Genomic DNA, 15,800 nt, shown 5'->3' with positions numbered 1-15,800 from the left:
AAATAAATGCAAAACATACAAAAAAAAAACGGCTTGATGCTTTATTGTTCTTGTTCCACAGACATGTGTCTGCTATGATTACTCGGATTCTCCCACATCCTTGACCATCTCACTGACCTTGGTAGGGGGCTACAAGAGATGACGAGAACAAAAGGTAAAGAGGGTGCCATTAGGATTTCAGCTGCACCAGGATGCCAGGGTGCAAAAAAAAAAAAAAAAAGAGGCCGTCGATAGTGACAAACAGTACATACCACGGCCACGATAGCCTTTCCTTTGTTCCAGTCGACGACCAGAGGCTTCATCATGTATCCAGGGTTAGAGTCCAAGATTTTTTGCACTTCCGCGACAGTGGAAGCCTTGGGGGCATCAGGCGCGAGGATGTCTCTGCAACCCTTCTCGATGGAGCCCTTGCCTAGGTAACCGACAATGCTAGAGACCTGTTGATGGGTGGGCGGAGTTGTTTTGGAATCGACGACATCGATTTCAAAGTTGTTGCTAAAGGCGGCTTTATGGAGGAGCTTTAGAGCTTGGTTGCTGGCATCACTGGCGGGGTTGTGGAAGAGTGTGAGCATGGGGAACTTTGGGAGGCGGAAGGACATGGCGGGAAGTCGTATGAGTAAGGCGGATCAGAGCGAGATGGTGCGATAGCTTTGGGGATCGGTTTATGGTATGGACGACAGTGTGGTGAAGAGAGTGTGAGAAGTGGGGGGGGGGGGGGGAGGGGGAAATAATGAAGAGAGGCGTAATGGATTCTGTTGACGGCGTGCAATTGAAAGTATGCAGTGACATGATTTACATGATTGGCGCAGCATCCAGCCCATTGGAGTTGAGAGACTCAGTTTAGATCACAATAGTCGTCAGGGAAACCAACGATGTCCATAGATGGCTGAACGCATTTTTTTTCCCTTTTTCTTACTGGCTATGCCGAGATCGCTGTGCGGGGTCTCCCGGCTTCTTGGCAGAGGCTTCGCGTGTCCTCATAAACATCAACCGTGGGAGACCTGCGTTGCCTTGGAGGGGACCATGTACAATCGGAATACGGAAAAGAAGACCTTGCCTCGTACCTGTACACATGGACGCACCGTGGACAGTGAGGTATCGTGCGGCGATGTGTCTAGCTCAAGGGACAATAAACAACAACACAAACACACGGCGGCGCTTTCAAGCACCCGTCTCGGAGACACAAAAGAGCGATCCCGCTAAGGAAGCACAGGAAGAGCAGTGGGCAGCCCCATCCATCGCAAAGACGCAGAGGGAGGAGAGCACTGTGGAAAAAAAAAATACGTGCAGCCATTAATATACAAGCGAAGTGATGTACCGTGTATGCTTTGGTGTGGTGTACTGAGCACTGGAGCGAGGACTGCATGGGGCGCCGACAGCCCTTATTTGCTCCTCTCCCCGCTGAACGCGCCTCAGACCCCATCCACCTCTTCTTTCTCTTCCCGTCTTCCCTCCTCCATATCGCCGTCAACAGCTAGTAAACGAGGTATATAATACATGTCCAGCAATTGGAGTAATTGACTTTAATGTGCCCTCAGGGGGAGAATTTAAGCTGAAAGAAGGGCGTGTGCGTGGATGGATGTGTCCAGGTTACGCTTGCCCTCATCTCGCCCTCATCCCGCCCTCATCCTTCTCCACCGCCTCACCACCTCAGCCCAGTCCTCCCTCCCTCTCTTTCCTACGCCCTTCCTCACATCTGCAGCAACGAGCTAACCACAATCTACATCTCATCCCCTGCTCTTGCCTTGCTCTCCATCGGAATCGAAGACAGCAAGCAAGCAATCCCGTAGCCAAACAACGAATGTCTGACCAGGTTCCAGCCCACATCGCCCAGCAGCAACGTCTTTACCAGGCCGCAATGCAGAAGCAGAACGGGGGACAGCCCGCCTCCGCCGCCTCCACCGCCTCCACCGCCTATGGCGGGTACCCTCAACAGCAGCAACAGCAACAGTATTATCAGGGACAGGGTCAGCAGCAGCAACAGCCTTACTACGGACAGCCTGGCCAGGCTGACCCGTATGCTGGACAAGCAGGTGGTTATGGCGGCTATGGTACTCAGGCTGATCCTCAATACCAGCAACAGGCCTATGGAGCATACCCGGGACCGGGCCAACAGCAGCAGTATCAGCCGCCGCCACAACAGCAGCAACAACAGCAAGCACCCATTCCAGCAACTGTTTCTATCCAGCCTCTTTCCTACACCCGCCCTGCTAGCGGCGCGGGAGCTCAGGGGCAGCAACAGCAATACGGTCAGGGGCAGTATGGTCAGGCTGCCTATCCTGGCCAGGTTCCACCAGGACAGAACGCACCTGTCTCGCAAGTTCAGCCCAGACCCAACGCCACCATTGGTGGTGAATACCCTCTCCTTGTCGCCATCGATTTCGGTAAGTCTTTTGAACGGAACCTTTTTTCAGGGCGTATTCAGGGGCGACGAAGAAGGACCCGGAAGCAACTGCAGCAGCAGACGGCGGCTGGGCATCGCTTAGACCACACGAGATGCAACGGCTCCTGAAATACCAACAGTTGCTGAATCCAATTTCATGTCGAGGTCTTACAGTGATTGCAACGCGGCAGCGCACTGTGTGTGATAACGCGCTCAAAGCGCGCTAAAAAAGAAAAAAAGAAAAAAAGAAGAAAAAAAGAAAAAAGAAAAAAAAAATCCGAGAATAACATTGCTCTCTTTTCTTTGTTGTTTCCTACATTTTAACCAGGAACAACGTTTTCGGGGGTTGCCTATGCATTCAAGAGCAACGGTGAGGTGCTGGAGATGACCACTTGGTAGGAACTGTCGAAATATCGCTGAGCGGAGTGCATAAGACCGAAGGCTTTTCCCCACTAACCGAAAGGATTCGTTCACGGCTGAATGCGATAGGCCTCACCAAGCCAACTTGTACGGAAAGGTGCCGACTGTCAGCGCATACAACAAGGATAACGACAAGTTGCATTCCTGGGGATATGCTGCCAAGGCGGCGATGCTGACACCCCAGAGTCGTAACATCGATCTGTTGCAAAAGTTCAAGCTGTTCCTTGACAACGACCTGGCGCCCTATTTACCTCCTTTGCCCAGGACCATTACGCCCCAGGCCGCGATCAGCGACTATCTTCGTGCGATGCACACCCATGCTATTAACGAGATCACAAAGAACAGTGCTGGAGGCGTTGTCTTTGATCAGTCGCACATTCAATACTGTTTGACGGTCCCTGCCATGTGGACGGATGCTGCCAAGGGCGTCATGCGTCAGACAGCCATCCAGGCGGGCCTTATCCAGCCCCAAGACCCGTCCCACCGCTTGCTTCTTGTTTCTGAACCTGAGGCTGCAGCCATGTACTGCGAGAAGAAATGCGAGCAGTTCAATCTGCGTCATGGTGATCGCTTCATGATTTGTGATGCTGGAGGTAAAGGAGCTGTTACACGCGATGTCGTAAATTGACAGTATCTGTTAGTGTGATCTCTGGACAATGGTACTAACGATGCGTATGCTTATCTCGTTTATGTTGTGTCCTATTATAGGTGGAACGGTCGATTTGATTGTGTTCCAGGTCGACTACAGCAGTGGAACACGGGCTCTCACGGAGGTGACACGCGGATCCGGTGCAAGCTGCGGATCCGGATTCTTGGACGAGAACTTTTCGATGCTCATGCGCCAGAAGCTGCAGCGGTATGACCTCCAGCCCAAGGCCTGGGCCCAGATTATGGAGGAATTCGTGTATATGCACAAGCCCCAATTTGATGGAGACGAGGACTCATTCATCTCGATGCCTGCGACTGTGGCGAATGTGGTCGATCTGGATATGAGGCTCGAAGACGGTTTGCTAGCGGTTTCGGCACAGGAGATGCGTGAGCTCGTGTTTGACCCTGTGGTCAACCAGGTCCTAGGATTGATCGACGGACAGCTCTTCCAGGCACAACAGTGTTCTGCCATCTTCTTGGTCGGAGGTTTTGGATCGTCGCCGTATCTCCACAAACGTGTGCAGCAGGAGTTCGAGAGCCGTGTGCCTCTGATCCGTTACCCTCCTCGTCCAGATCTGGCCGTTGTCCGTGGTGCGGTCTACCATGGACTGACCCATCAGCCGATTCAGGCGCGTGTGGCCCGTCGCTGGTATGGTGTCGACACTACGCGTCCGTACAAAGCAGGAGATCCCGTCGACAAGAAGTACATGCAGGACGGCAAGTACCGTGTTCGGGATGGGTTCTCGGTCTTTGTACGCCCGGGCCAGTCAATTGCCGTGGATGAGTGTATCAGCAAAAAGTACATCACCCACAAATACCCAGAGCCATTGTCGTCGCCACTGTATGTGTACAATGGAGAGGATCAGCCCGAGTTTGTCGATTCGCCAGGCGTCCAAAAGTTGTGCGACTTTACGATTCCGTTGCCACATATGAACGGTGCTGCGCCGGGCACACCCGTCATCTTTACACTGAGGCTGTACTTTGGACGCACAGAGCTTAAGGCCGAGGCAGAGTTCCAGTCCGGAGAAATCATCTCGACCCTCTGCCAATTCTAAAAAAAAAAAAAAGAAAAAAGAGAAAAAAAAAAGTATTTTATTTCATTTCTTACATCATTTGAATTTACATGCATCAGAATGCGCTTTTGTGAAAAAAAAAAAAAAAAAAAATATGAATAAATAAAGAAAGAACAGTTCGTTCAAGTTTATGCGAAGCTTTTTTCTTTTATTCCTTCCTTTCGCTCAATGATCTATATACAGGTCCAGCCTTGAAGAACCGAGAGGGGGGCAAAGGGAAGCGAAAGACCGAAAGACGCAGGTATCAAGTGTTCAGGCAAACGAAACGAGGTTGGGCTTCTTGCTGCGATCGATCTGGATGAGATGTGAGGCGACTAGTCCATAGACAGCCTGCACACCCAAGCGCTCGTCCAATTTCCGCTCCACAGTCTCTTGAGTGATCTGTTCCTTGAGATCCTGCAGTGAAATGACTCCTCCTGCCTCCTTGATCAATTGGAGTGTCCGCGCGGCCAGAATCACCGAGTCCTGGAGGGGCGGGTCGAAATTTGAAGTGGCGGGATCAGCACAGGTGTCGATGAGTGTCGAACTGATTTGCCTAGAAACATGAAATGAATTAAACACGATATATCAGGATGCATGGAAGAGAGTAGTGTAATATGGTGGGCGGAAGCGCGTCGGTCATTGAGACTTACTGCAGCACGTCCAGGTTCACGATGTGCCTCTGACACCTTTCCAGGCCATCAAGAAGTCTCTCCAGCCTCAGATACGACTCTTTGAGCCCCTCTGGTTGTATAATAGCGTCTCCCTCCTATGAGCGGTCGAGATAACAGAACAATCGTAAGTATGTCGGAGCGTAGTGAACAACCTGGTCCATCCAATAATTTGATCCGCAAACCCAGACTTGTTTCTTTTTCTTCTCCTTTGAAATCGCGCGCAACGCTACCTGATTCATGGCCTTTTCCAGTAAGCTTTTAATCTCATCAAAGTTGGGACTTGCGAGTTCTTCCTCGGTGCTCTGTGTGTCCTGTACCATTGCATTCAATTCATCGCTTTCCTGCTGTAATTCCTCGTATTGTCGCACTATGAGTACGTTGACAAACAGGTATGGTTAGTTCGAACTCGGGGGAAGGCAAAAAGCGCCAATGTTGAATCCGGAGGTGTGTCCTTACGCTGCTCTTCCTCCTTTCTCCGTTGCTCCTCAATCTCTTTGTCCAGCTCTTCAATCTAATCAGAACAAGAATAGCAGCAACAATAGGGCTCGTTAGGATATCTCGGACTTGATCAAACCTATTGATCGCCAATTGGATACCCTCATTAGCATTGTTGTGCCGGTTTACCTCCAATTTCCATTTCGCAGTCTCCGCTTCCAGCTCTGGATCATCCTCGACAATGGTTTTGTCCTCATCCATGAGTTCGGATTCCGGAGCTTCGCCAAGGCCATCAAGCTCATTTTGGATATGATTGAGCTAATTTTTTTTTTTTTTTGCAAAACATAACAAGAATGATGTTAGTCCTGTCACCGTAGCCGTAGCAGTAGCTGTAAAAAAAAAAAAAAAAAAAAAAAAAAAAAAAAAAAAAAAAAAAAAAAGAGAGAGAGAAAGTGGCGTGCCATGGATTATGAAGACGAAAAACACATTACGTTACCAGCTTGCGCTTTTCTCTGAGCATCTCCTCTAATGCAAAGATCTCGCCTTCCTCACGAATGATTGCCGCCATGACCTCGTCCTCTTCCTGCACTATTGGATCCTGTGTCTCGCTTGCGGAATTGGACTCTTCCAGCTATACGTCAGAACAAAAAAAAAAATAAATAAATAAAAGAAAGAGAAGCAACAAGTAAGGAAGGGAACAAGAACACAATAGACTGTGATTATCCAAACGATATGAAGGCCTTCTTTGTTGTCTCAGAGTCATGACTTACCTCGGCAAGTTTTGCGTTGAGATCGTTGATGCACTTTACGACATCCACATATGCGGTACGGACCTGTTCCAATCGTCCCTGGACATCGGGGTTTTGGCTACAGAACAGAATATAAAGACGAGATCGTATTTCCGATGTAAGTGAATGGTGGTGGTGAGAGACCCTGAAGAAATGTACAGATAATCCTGCGACTGTTGTGTTCAGACCGGACAAGACAAATCGTACCAAATCTCGTTCAATGCTAAAGCCAGTTCGATCGTCGTCTCGAATTCACTCGCGCCCTCCCGTGTCTTGATACTAATGATCGATAGACAAATCATAAATGGATAACGGTCAATTCTCTCACATCGATAGAGTATTAACAACCGATTCTTTTACGTTTCCCTCCCTCTCCCTTTTCCTGCCTGCACCTGCACGTTCTCCTAACATACGCCATTTACTTTCTGACGATATCGGTTGCATTCGGTACAAACAGTTTTTGTTCGAACGATTTTGCGTTCCTGACGGGCACAGCCTGGTTCTCAAGGAGGAGGGATGAGAAGAGTCGGGGTGCTGAGAAATCTGTCGAGGCCAACCGGCGTGCAGAATCCTCGAGATTCCGAAGCTTGTCGTTGAATCCTCCGTTCTGCATCCCTTTTTTTTTCTTCCTTTTTTTGCGATGCTTTAGTTGATGGTGGTAGGAAAAAAAGAATCCGCGTTGTTCTGAATGCGAAAGGTGGGATGGGGAGAGCGTTTGAGAACTGGAGAGAGAGTGTGAGTGAGTGATGCAGCGCGTTCTTTGAAAAAACAAAAACCGAAACGACCTACACGTGATGAATACCGCTGTGTCCAAAAACAATTGGTGGCACAAAAACGCAAAGACGCAAGACGCGAAAAACGCGTCCCAGAACCGCGTCTTTAAAGTGCGATAGTGCGTGTTATTTTATTCACACTAAACAACATCCTGCGCTGTAAATAGATGCCTCAAGCAAAAGAAATAAAACCTCCTTTTTACGATTATGTAGAGTGCGTTGGTTCATATCCATGCACGCGGACACGGTAGAGGCATGTGTGGACTGAGTGGCCCCAGTTGGAGTTCACCTTCAAATAGACACCATACGCAGGCACGTTCTGCATCGACAGCGGAATAAGGAATGTCTGCGCCAACTTCACTCGTCTGCTGTCCGATGCAGAGCTGTAGTCCTCTTCTTTGTTAGGTCGCCCTTGCTTGCTATTCCGTGGCAGTTGGTACTCCACCGTCGTCAGCAAGGCTGCGCCTTGTGCAGGCGATCCATCCCTTGCCCATGTACCCATCACAGGCGATCTGCGGCTCTTCTCTCCCTTGGTCTCCTGCAAATTGTCATTCTGGTCTTGATAACCATCCGCATTATCCTCTGTATCTTGCTGTCCATTCGGCGAATGGGGCTCTTCCTGCTGCTGCATTTGCCTTCGCTGCTCATGTCCTGTCTCCTTGAGCGAAATAAGTCTCCATATCTCTATCTCTCGCGGAGCGCTACCTTCATCAAATGCAACCCTCGGATCCAAATGTTCAATCGTCACTTCGGTCACGATAATTCTCCTCGCCAGCGTGATACCGATATGACCTTGGGTGCCATTCATACACCAACCTTCGCCCGGGCGCACATCCGGCTGAATCACTTTCGTGGCACTTTTCTCTGTCAGAGGCGTCAACGTGAAGAAGTACTTCAGACCCAGACGACCCAAGATCCTTAGCTTGCCGACACTCGCATCCGAAGAGGTCATATCTGGGATGATCCGCCCACCGGCACTGTGGAGCGCATAATCAGGCTTCGCAACCACGTCGGCCGAATACCGTTCCAGTTTCTCATCGATCAAGTCCGAAATGACTTGGTATTCAATGTCGGTCAGACTCCTCGAATCCAATGGCACAGGACCATTCCCACGACTTGTCCATATTTCGGATGCCTCCAGTTTCCCTTCGCTCTCCAGCAAACCGGTCGCCCGTTCCTTAATGACAGCCCAAATGGCGTTAGCTTCTGTCTTCAGAAGCTTGAGAAATTCTTGACTCGAAACCTTGGCGACTCGACCATCGACGATTCGCTCCAGCGTCTTTTCGTTCTCCTCCAAGAAAGCGCTCCACAGTTCATGTCTCTTGTTGTACAGGCTACTATCCACCGTATTTTCAATTATATTCTCCATTTGATCCCTCGTCACAAACAACTCTCTCGCCTGATTCCAGAACGCTGGAGGAACATGGATCTCGCCCGTGTGAGGATCTCTGACCACGCCGACATACTCGGGAATCTTCCTTGCGAGTAGATTCAGCACAAAAGAATCGATCCATTCACCGTCTTTGATATATCGTTTCAGGGAACCAACGTCATCTTCGACCCTGCTCACTCGATGTTCCTCCCTCGAGGCCCTCTTATGCAGAAGCTCGATTGCAATGTCGAAATCATGAAATTTTCGATCAACGTGTTCCTTCCAGGGATAGAACCTTTCCATGGCACGAATAGAGTCCTCGGTAGTCTGGTCTCGACCACAGGATCGCTCACGCTTCCAAAAGGTGGTCCAATACTCAAACGTTGGCATACCAGGAAACTTGATAACTTCTGGAGCTCGTGCAAGTCGAGCGACCGTCGATCCCCATACCTCAGGTTTCCATGACTCCCAGGCATTTCTCCAGCGCTCCGTCATTGAGAACTCAAAGCTTGACGTGTATGCTGGTTTTGAGTGTGATGTCGTCGTCGAATGAACACCCATAATGGTAATGGCATAGTGCACGCCGCCAAAGATAGCGATGGCCATAAGGAATGGTAGAACCAACGAAGTCGGTGATGCGAATCCTCTGACGATGGACCGGAACATCCTCCATACTCTGCCTATTAACGACATTGCCAAAACAGGCAAAAGAACGCGACGGCCAAGTGACGATATTAAAAAATTCATAGGAAAAAAGTATCAATAGGAGATGGCTAAGCGGTGACCCTGAAAGTCCGTCCCTAGCAGAGTATGGAGCACGGCAAGTGGTATGGAGAAAGCAAGGCTCATTGAGATAACTGTACCTTGTCTTGAAGCGCCTCCTGTGTGTGGGTTGAACCCATCCTGTAGATCGTCATTTACCACTTGCGACCGAGCTCCTTGAGGGTAATTCTTACTTCCCGGTCTCTTGTATACCCTCTGCCTCCAATAGTCCGCAGACCATACTCGCATGCGCGTTCGGCCTCGTCTGTTCGCTTCTTCTCGCTCCAGTTGTCTGACAACTTCTTCCTCTTCAGAATAAGCGCCTCCTATATCCACATCATCATCCTGATCGGTCTCTGCCTTCACCTGCTTCTGCTTCTGCGGTTTGTGGCTACCGCCGAGACCACTGGGTCCATCGATATCGCTATCCGAGTCAAGGCGATATGTTGATCCTCTAGAGCTGGGTGTAGATCCTCGTGATCCCGCCAGAGATTCCTTGTTCATCGTGGTTAGAGTCTGATGGAAATGTCCTTGATAGTCAGGTTGACGCTGCTGAGGATTCGGTTCCTGTGGAGGACAAAGTCTAGTCCTGGATCCGCCTACAGCCCTTGGTAGGACGCCTGGGAGGAGCAACAGTTGTGTGTCGGCCGTAGGGCCGTGGTGGGTTGGTGAGCTGACCTTGCCCTTGGGTGCTATGAACAGCTTTTTTGTGTTGAGGAGAATAGTGGGGAGAAAAAAATAAAAAAGAAAAGAGAAAAAAGGCAAGAAAAGGATGATGTTGGGTTCTGCGGACATTCACCAGACCAAAAAGCATCCCTGCTTTTATTTGATTTCCTTCCTGATGTATAGCGTACTTTTGGTGTCATTGCACGGTCCGTCGCTGCCATTCACACGTCCAGTCAAAAGTATGAAAAAGAACGCGCGCGTTGATGAAAATTAGGTTTGGGGGGTGTGCAGGATCCTTGCGCTGTGCTTTTGTCGGAAGTTACGATGAGGAATGAAGGTCAGGAAGTAAAAGGAATCAGTACTTTCTCTGCGCGCAATGAGAGGAATGGAAGTCGATCCTCATGAACGAATGAGGACCACAGCGAAGGGCGATCCATTCACTGGCGTCCGAACGACCCAAAGACCACTCAAAGAGCACTCTTCTCGTACAGGTTTTTTTTTTTTTTTTTTTTTTTACTGCTGATCTCAAAATGTGGTGTTCCTTTCGTCTGCCCTCAGCTCCACTGTAGTTCATGCCACACATCATTTTCGTCCGTAGCTCGTCATTTATTATCTTGTTAATTAGGGGCCCGAGGCGGGGGGTATATAGTATTATGTATGGTACCTCAGAACACGGTTATTATCAGCATAAGGTAGAGTATGCTGGCTATAAAACATGACTAAATACAATCCGGTCGACATTAGCCGGAGTTCCTCCTTAGAGGATTAGAGAAAAGCGAGGGTGGCGGATACAGCAATTGCCATAGCCTGCAGGCCTCGTGACGTCAACGCCTGGCTGGGCGATGCACTGTTGCTGCCGTTGTCTCCGCTGGTGATCTTGCCAGCATTCAATGGACTGGGGTTGCCAGTAGTACCAGTAGTGGTATCATTGCTTCCTCCGCTGGTGCTGTTGACGTCAATGGGGCCAGCAAGATTAGCGAATCCAATACGCCCGCCCGTTGCGGCATTCGTACCAAAATCGAAGACAGTGTACACATTCTTCAGGAACACGTCTCCCAGTAGCCATTCCTATATGACATTAAAAAGCAAAGATTATCATTAAAAGGTATATTCAATTGAAAACAATGGATCTTCAACTCGTAACGACGTCTGAAGGAGACTTACGTTGATCGTCGAGACAGGTCCGGAAGCAAACATGGCTGCACTCTGGCAGTACTCTCTACCGGTGCTCTTTTCCACTTTGCGGATGTTCTGCATGGCGAGGGTGGTATAAGGGATAATCGCCGTGAATCCTCCAAGCGTGATCGTAATTGGGATATCACCCGAGCAAGGCAGGAACCACTGGTCTTCTTCATTGGGCTATAAAATCGCAGCAAGGATATATAATATATATTAGCGACGTCAAATAAAGATGGAACATAAAGTACAAATGGACAAGCCATGAGCGTAAACTTACGTCGGTGCCACTGTCTGGGATGGCATAGTTGATGGCATCAGCCAGCTCCTTGGGCAACAGCATCGCAGACGTGCCGGTATCAATTGTAGCAAGAGAGCCGGCGACATTGAAGTTTTGGCCATTCACAGACAAGCGCTCGACAGGGATCTATTTGTTCAATGTGCCATGAATATTAGGAATGTGGGCGATAATCATGAAGAGGGTCATATGCATACACAAACATCATCTCAGGAGAACGTACAGTCCATGGAGGGTGCGGGACGCAGTTGATGTAGGTGAATTCGCCTGTATAGCGAGCTGGATCAACACCTCCAAAAGTGATCTCACCGCCTGGGGCGGTCAGCTCATCACCAGTAGTAGTATCGAGGAAGATGCCGACCTCGAGCTTGGCAAGAGCCGTTGATTTTTTTAACACCTTCAAAATCGCGGCTTCTTCAGGCACGTTTCTAACTATTACATGAGCAAAGCAGCACAAGAAAGCGATGGGCATCGTTAGTAAAGGAAGACGCAAACGCAGAGTGCAGAGTTTGGGTAAGAAAAAAAAAAAGAATCTTACTAGATGTGGCCGCGAACCACAGCCCCAGGATGCCATCGATAGTTGGTGGCAAAGGGGCGTTGTTTGTGGTTACAACTCCAGCCAGCGATGGGAACTGTATGTTTCCAAGGTTGAAGGTTTCCTATGGGTGCATTGATATTGTCATTGAGACTCATGTTCAATATGTATAATTCATATGCGCCTTTGATATTCCGTTCGTAGATGCGCTGCATATACTTACTGTTACGTAAGAGCCTTTGATGGATGAACCAGAGACATATTTAGCATTTATGAGGCCGCTGGATGGTGAAGGCTTGCATGTCCTGCAAGAACACATTGTAAAATTAGGTGATAAGCATGCTTGCTATTATTTACAAGTCGTGGAACACCAAAGCAAGGCAGCAGCAATCGAGTCCTTACGAGGAGGCTGTACAATTGAAATGGTTGTTGACATTTTCGCATTCTGAGCCTGTACAGTTCTTAGAGACAACCCAAGTGATGGGGCTCCCAGTATCAATGGCCAGGTTGAAATACTGTGGCGGCGATCCGATTCCGAGAGAAACAGCTGTGCAGGGCGGATAAAGCGAAGAAGGGTCTTGGATTAGCAGAATGCTTGAAGTAGATCGAGCTAGGTGACAAGGGTGCAAAGGCTGCTTGCTGACTTACTATACATGATATCGTTCATCACGCTCGTGAGCGAACTTGACGAGGGATCAGCGCGCTTTCGGAGGTAATGGTGGGTCAAGGAGACTGCGTTCATTTGTTGGGGTTTGACATATCCCTTCATGGGGACACTACAAGCGAAGATCGAAGTGAGGTGAAAAGAGTGTTAGGACGGGTGTCTGGTGGATCGGGAGAGCAATGGATGGTGGTGGTTGAGTAAGGATACGGGATGTGAAGACGCGACACATACGTGAAGACACCGGCAGCCATGGTGACTGAAGCACATGCTGCCAAGAATGTTGTTGATAGTACGATTTTGTTGACCATGGTAGGCTGTGTGGGTGGGAAGAGGGACCGATCGAGAAGGACTGCTGTATGAGTGGATGAAGAGGAGGCAGGTGTGAAGCGAGAGGGGCTGCTGATGGGATGTGATAGACTGGTACTGAGCCGAAGGGGAGAGGGAAGGAGAGGGAGCAGAGGGGGATGGATGATCGACGGGACAGACACGGGGCGAGCAACGGCAGAGGAACAAAAGAAGAGAGAGAGGTAAAGAGAGGTAAGAAGGAAGAAAGAAAAGGAAGGGGGAAAAGGGAAAAGGGAAAAGGGAGGGAATATAAAGCAGACAAGCAGACAGATCATTGCGGCAAGACGCGATCTGTGGAGTGAATTCTCCTGAATCCCCCTGAATCATACGCGGAGAACAGACGCACACGGCAGTTTGTTTGTTCCACCTGTCCCTGCAATTGTTGCAGCGGGGGTATGTGTCTGTGCGTCTGTGCGCCCAGGGCAAACATGACATGTGTAAACAGTACCAGCCTCCTATAGTCTCTTATTTTATTTTTATTTCGAGGCCCTAAACCCCGAGCGAGACACACACTGAGGCCGTGCTTCCCTGCTTCGGAGGGTTTGTGCTCAAACACAAAATAACATACAGCGATTGTCTGCCCTTGCGACAATCATCACCAACACAGCGCTCTCAGGCACACACACACACACGCACACACATTCTCTTCCTCTCTTTTGTCTCACACATCTCATTGTCCTATTGTTGCCGATCCTCGGGGCTGCAGGAGCACCCTTTTCGTTCCTTCTTGCGATACCTCTCTCTGTACTAGGCGAGATGATAGTCTATGGCTTAATTCACTATGGTCTATTCAGTGGTCATGACAATCGGTTCTCCCACATGGGATAGATACGAAAGTATACATAGCCTGCGGCTGTATGTACCCCTCAGTGGCTGGAAGAAGGTGCAGATGCTATGTAGTGCCAGATTTCCACGAGAGATCTATTATCCTTTCCTTCGTATCCCAAATGACAACTGTTGCACATCCGGAAGGGTGGCCACAGACCTGGACATTTGTACCTCCTGTAATGCTGACCGTGCACCGCAGGGACGGAAATACACAGTAAGATAAGGAGGTCATGTCCATCATGGAGACGGAGAGATGCGCGAGCAGCACAGGCGATATTGCCTAGCGGATATGACCAATGAATACTAGACGTTGTAGACCTGCACTTTCATTTTAAGCAGATGCATCTTGCGCACTGGCGTGTTGATGACGGTACCAATGGGACCAACGGGAGCAAGATCGCTATACATGGTCATCGCTGGCACCTCCAGCCTGCTCACTTCAGATCGACGCACTCTGCTGCCGTTCTCTTCAATGCACCGTAGAACGAAATTGATTAATAAACGTTGCCTTCCACTTCCTCCAATTGCCTTAGTATAGTAGCCAATGTAACTCAATGAAGCTGGCATCTGCACTCTCAGCTTATCAACGGAGTCTGGTCCATACCCGGTACTGACTACCCCAATACAGCCCACGCTGCTTAGTGAATTAATGATTGGAAAGGATTTGTACGACTTGAAGCAGAAAACGTACTTCATTAGAAGGGCTTTAAGCCTTTGCATCTAACTAGGGCAGTCAGAACAAAGCTGCCTTGCAGTTTTCATGGTCACGTATCAACTTATACTACACGTCGGCATGTAGAGTTATAGAGTAAGGCTTCTAAAGTACTGAGAAGAACATTTGTACTACTGGCACAGGATCCAAAAAAGAAAAAAGAAAGAAACTGAGTGTTCAAGTCCTCAATAAATGCTGTCGGGTCCCGCTGGCAAAAGAACCTCGGATACAAGATCGAATGTAGCGAGCATCTTACACCCTATCTCATATCCGGTTTTCATTCTAGGCGTACTTTTTAGTTGCGCGAATTGACCCCGAATGGGAAGTTTTATATTCAATCATGTCAGTGCATCGGGGCTCACCCTGCACGACGACTATTCTAGCAAAGGTAGGGGAATGAGGACGGGCGTGTTGTCCCATTTTGGATCGATCGCAAATGCCTCTATCGATGCGGAGCTGAGGCAGGGCCAGCGGGTATATAAACAGTGTGCATCCTATACAAGCCCTCGAGACGGCGCGACGAGGGCCGGTTGGAAACAAATAGGAAGCACCCGTGGAATGTTAATGGTTATCCAAACTCCACAATCTCCTCCATGCCGTTTCCAAGCCATTTGGGGCTAGGCCAAAGCTAATAGTGCCAAAGAATGAAAGAATGCTGCAGGTTAGAGTCACTCTAGGCCGTCAAAGAGCTACGCATTGTGTAATTGATTGTTTACAAACACCATTGTTCCCATACCCTGGCAAACACGCGTCCAAGAATTAGTCCTCCACTGACAGGTCCATAAACACGCGAGTCGGTTGAATTGTTGAGATTGTCACCCATAAGCCAATAGTGTCCTGGAGGAACCTAATCACATACCACGTCAACAAAGAGACATCAGCACAGTGAACTTCCGCTTCTGCTGCCCTTGACATCCCTTATGAACACGACTTACTGTAATATACTGGCGATGAAATGAGATAGGGTCGATACAGACCTTGTCGCCCGGAATACCAATGATCCGTTTACACACTAACTTCGAGGGGTCAGATGGATGTATGGCCACAACGAGGTCTCCAGTATCCAGTTTACCGAATCGTTGGGTCAAGTGTTCGTATCCGACAATGTCCCCAGTCATGTTAAGCGTTGGCAACATCGATGGACCAAAGCACTATGAGAGGGACATACGGGATAGATGGTATGGTTCATTCCCCAGGTCAGCTTTGGTGAATGAGACGAAGGCGAAATGCGATCGCAGCGTAACACTTCCACGTACCCAAGTGAACTCT

General features: G+C 49.1%; 7 protein-coding genes across 7 annotated transcripts; 2 read left to right on the top strand and 5 right to left on the bottom strand.

Annotated features, from left to right (window-relative positions):
* Window positions 1-78: 78 nt before the first annotated feature.
* Window positions 79-599, bottom strand: BC939DRAFT_502293 (uncharacterized protein; the record flags this gene model as incomplete). Its single annotated transcript, XM_051560268.1, has 2 exons — window positions 79-129; window positions 252-599. The coding sequence occupies 2 exons, from the start codon at window positions 597-599 to the stop codon at window positions 79-81; spliced, it is 399 nt and encodes a 132-aa protein (XP_051413277.1).
* Window positions 600-804: 205 nt separating this feature from the next.
* On the top strand, window positions 805-1,320 carry BC939DRAFT_448593 (uncharacterized protein). Its single transcript, XM_051555258.1, has one exon. It carries the CDS (start codon window positions 883-885, stop codon window positions 1,201-1,203), a length of 321 nt encoding a protein of 106 aa, XP_051413276.1. The 5' UTR covers window positions 805-882; the 3' UTR covers window positions 1,204-1,320.
* A 17-nt stretch (window positions 1,321-1,337) lies between these two features.
* Window positions 1,338-4,605, top strand: BC939DRAFT_448591 (uncharacterized protein). Its single transcript, XM_051555257.1, has 5 exons — window positions 1,338-1,486; window positions 1,768-2,384; window positions 2,712-2,778; window positions 2,873-3,396; window positions 3,512-4,605. The coding sequence occupies exons 2-5, from the start codon at window positions 1,802-1,804 to the stop codon at window positions 4,504-4,506; spliced, it is 2,169 nt and encodes a 722-aa protein (XP_051413275.1). The 5' UTR covers window positions 1,338-1,486; window positions 1,768-1,801; the 3' UTR covers window positions 4,507-4,605.
* Window positions 4,606-4,677: 72 nt separating this feature from the next.
* BC939DRAFT_448588 (uncharacterized protein) lies at window positions 4,678-7,135 on the bottom strand. The gene is made up of 9 exons (XM_051555256.1): window positions 6,814-7,135; window positions 6,608-6,679; window positions 6,383-6,479; window positions 6,109-6,243; window positions 5,802-5,930; window positions 5,634-5,688; window positions 5,408-5,544; window positions 5,157-5,272; window positions 4,678-5,059 (listed from the first exon to the last, which is right to left on the bottom strand). Exons 1-9 carry the CDS (start codon window positions 6,816-6,818, stop codon window positions 4,777-4,779), a joined length of 1,029 nt encoding a protein of 342 aa, XP_051413274.1. The 5' UTR covers window positions 6,819-7,135; the 3' UTR covers window positions 4,678-4,776.
* A 243-nt stretch (window positions 7,136-7,378) lies between these two features.
* On the bottom strand, window positions 7,379-9,870 carry BC939DRAFT_515184 (uncharacterized protein; the record flags this gene model as incomplete). Its single annotated transcript, XM_051561141.1, has 2 exons — window positions 9,409-9,870; window positions 7,379-9,225 (listed from the first exon to the last, which is right to left on the bottom strand). The coding sequence occupies exons 1-2, from the start codon at window positions 9,809-9,811 to the stop codon at window positions 7,379-7,381; spliced, it is 2,250 nt and encodes a 749-aa protein (XP_051413273.1). The 5' UTR covers window positions 9,812-9,870.
* Window positions 9,871-10,563: 693 nt separating this feature from the next.
* Window positions 10,564-13,195, bottom strand: BC939DRAFT_492210 (aspartic peptidase domain-containing protein). Its single transcript, XM_051559518.1, has 9 exons — window positions 12,878-13,195; window positions 12,631-12,758; window positions 12,385-12,529; window positions 12,206-12,287; window positions 11,986-12,106; window positions 11,671-11,879; window positions 11,430-11,576; window positions 11,138-11,332; window positions 10,564-11,041 (listed from the first exon to the last, which is right to left on the bottom strand). The coding sequence occupies exons 1-9, from the start codon at window positions 12,952-12,954 to the stop codon at window positions 10,739-10,741; spliced, it is 1,407 nt and encodes a 468-aa protein (XP_051413272.1). The 5' UTR covers window positions 12,955-13,195; the 3' UTR covers window positions 10,564-10,738.
* Window positions 13,196-15,243: 2,048 nt separating this feature from the next.
* On the bottom strand, window positions 15,244-15,676 carry BC939DRAFT_396005 (peptidase S24/S26A/S26B/S26C; the record flags this gene model as incomplete). The annotated part of the gene is made up of 2 exons (XM_051552256.1): window positions 15,244-15,378; window positions 15,467-15,676. Coding segments are annotated over 2 exons (345 nt in total), but the record flags the coding sequence as incomplete, so codon positions are not given.
* Window positions 15,677-15,800: the final 124 nt, after the last annotated feature.

The sequence above is a fragment of the Gamsiella multidivaricata genome (assembly GCF_025024155.1).
Source record: "Gamsiella multidivaricata strain RSA 2152 chromosome Unknown BC939scaffold_25, whole genome shotgun sequence".
Lineage (NCBI taxonomy): Eukaryota > Fungi > Mortierellomycota > Mortierellomycetes > Mortierellales > Mortierellaceae > Gamsiella > Gamsiella multidivaricata.
The sequence above is the reverse complement of the archived record's forward strand: the minus strand, read 5'-3'. Positions and strand labels throughout refer to the sequence as shown.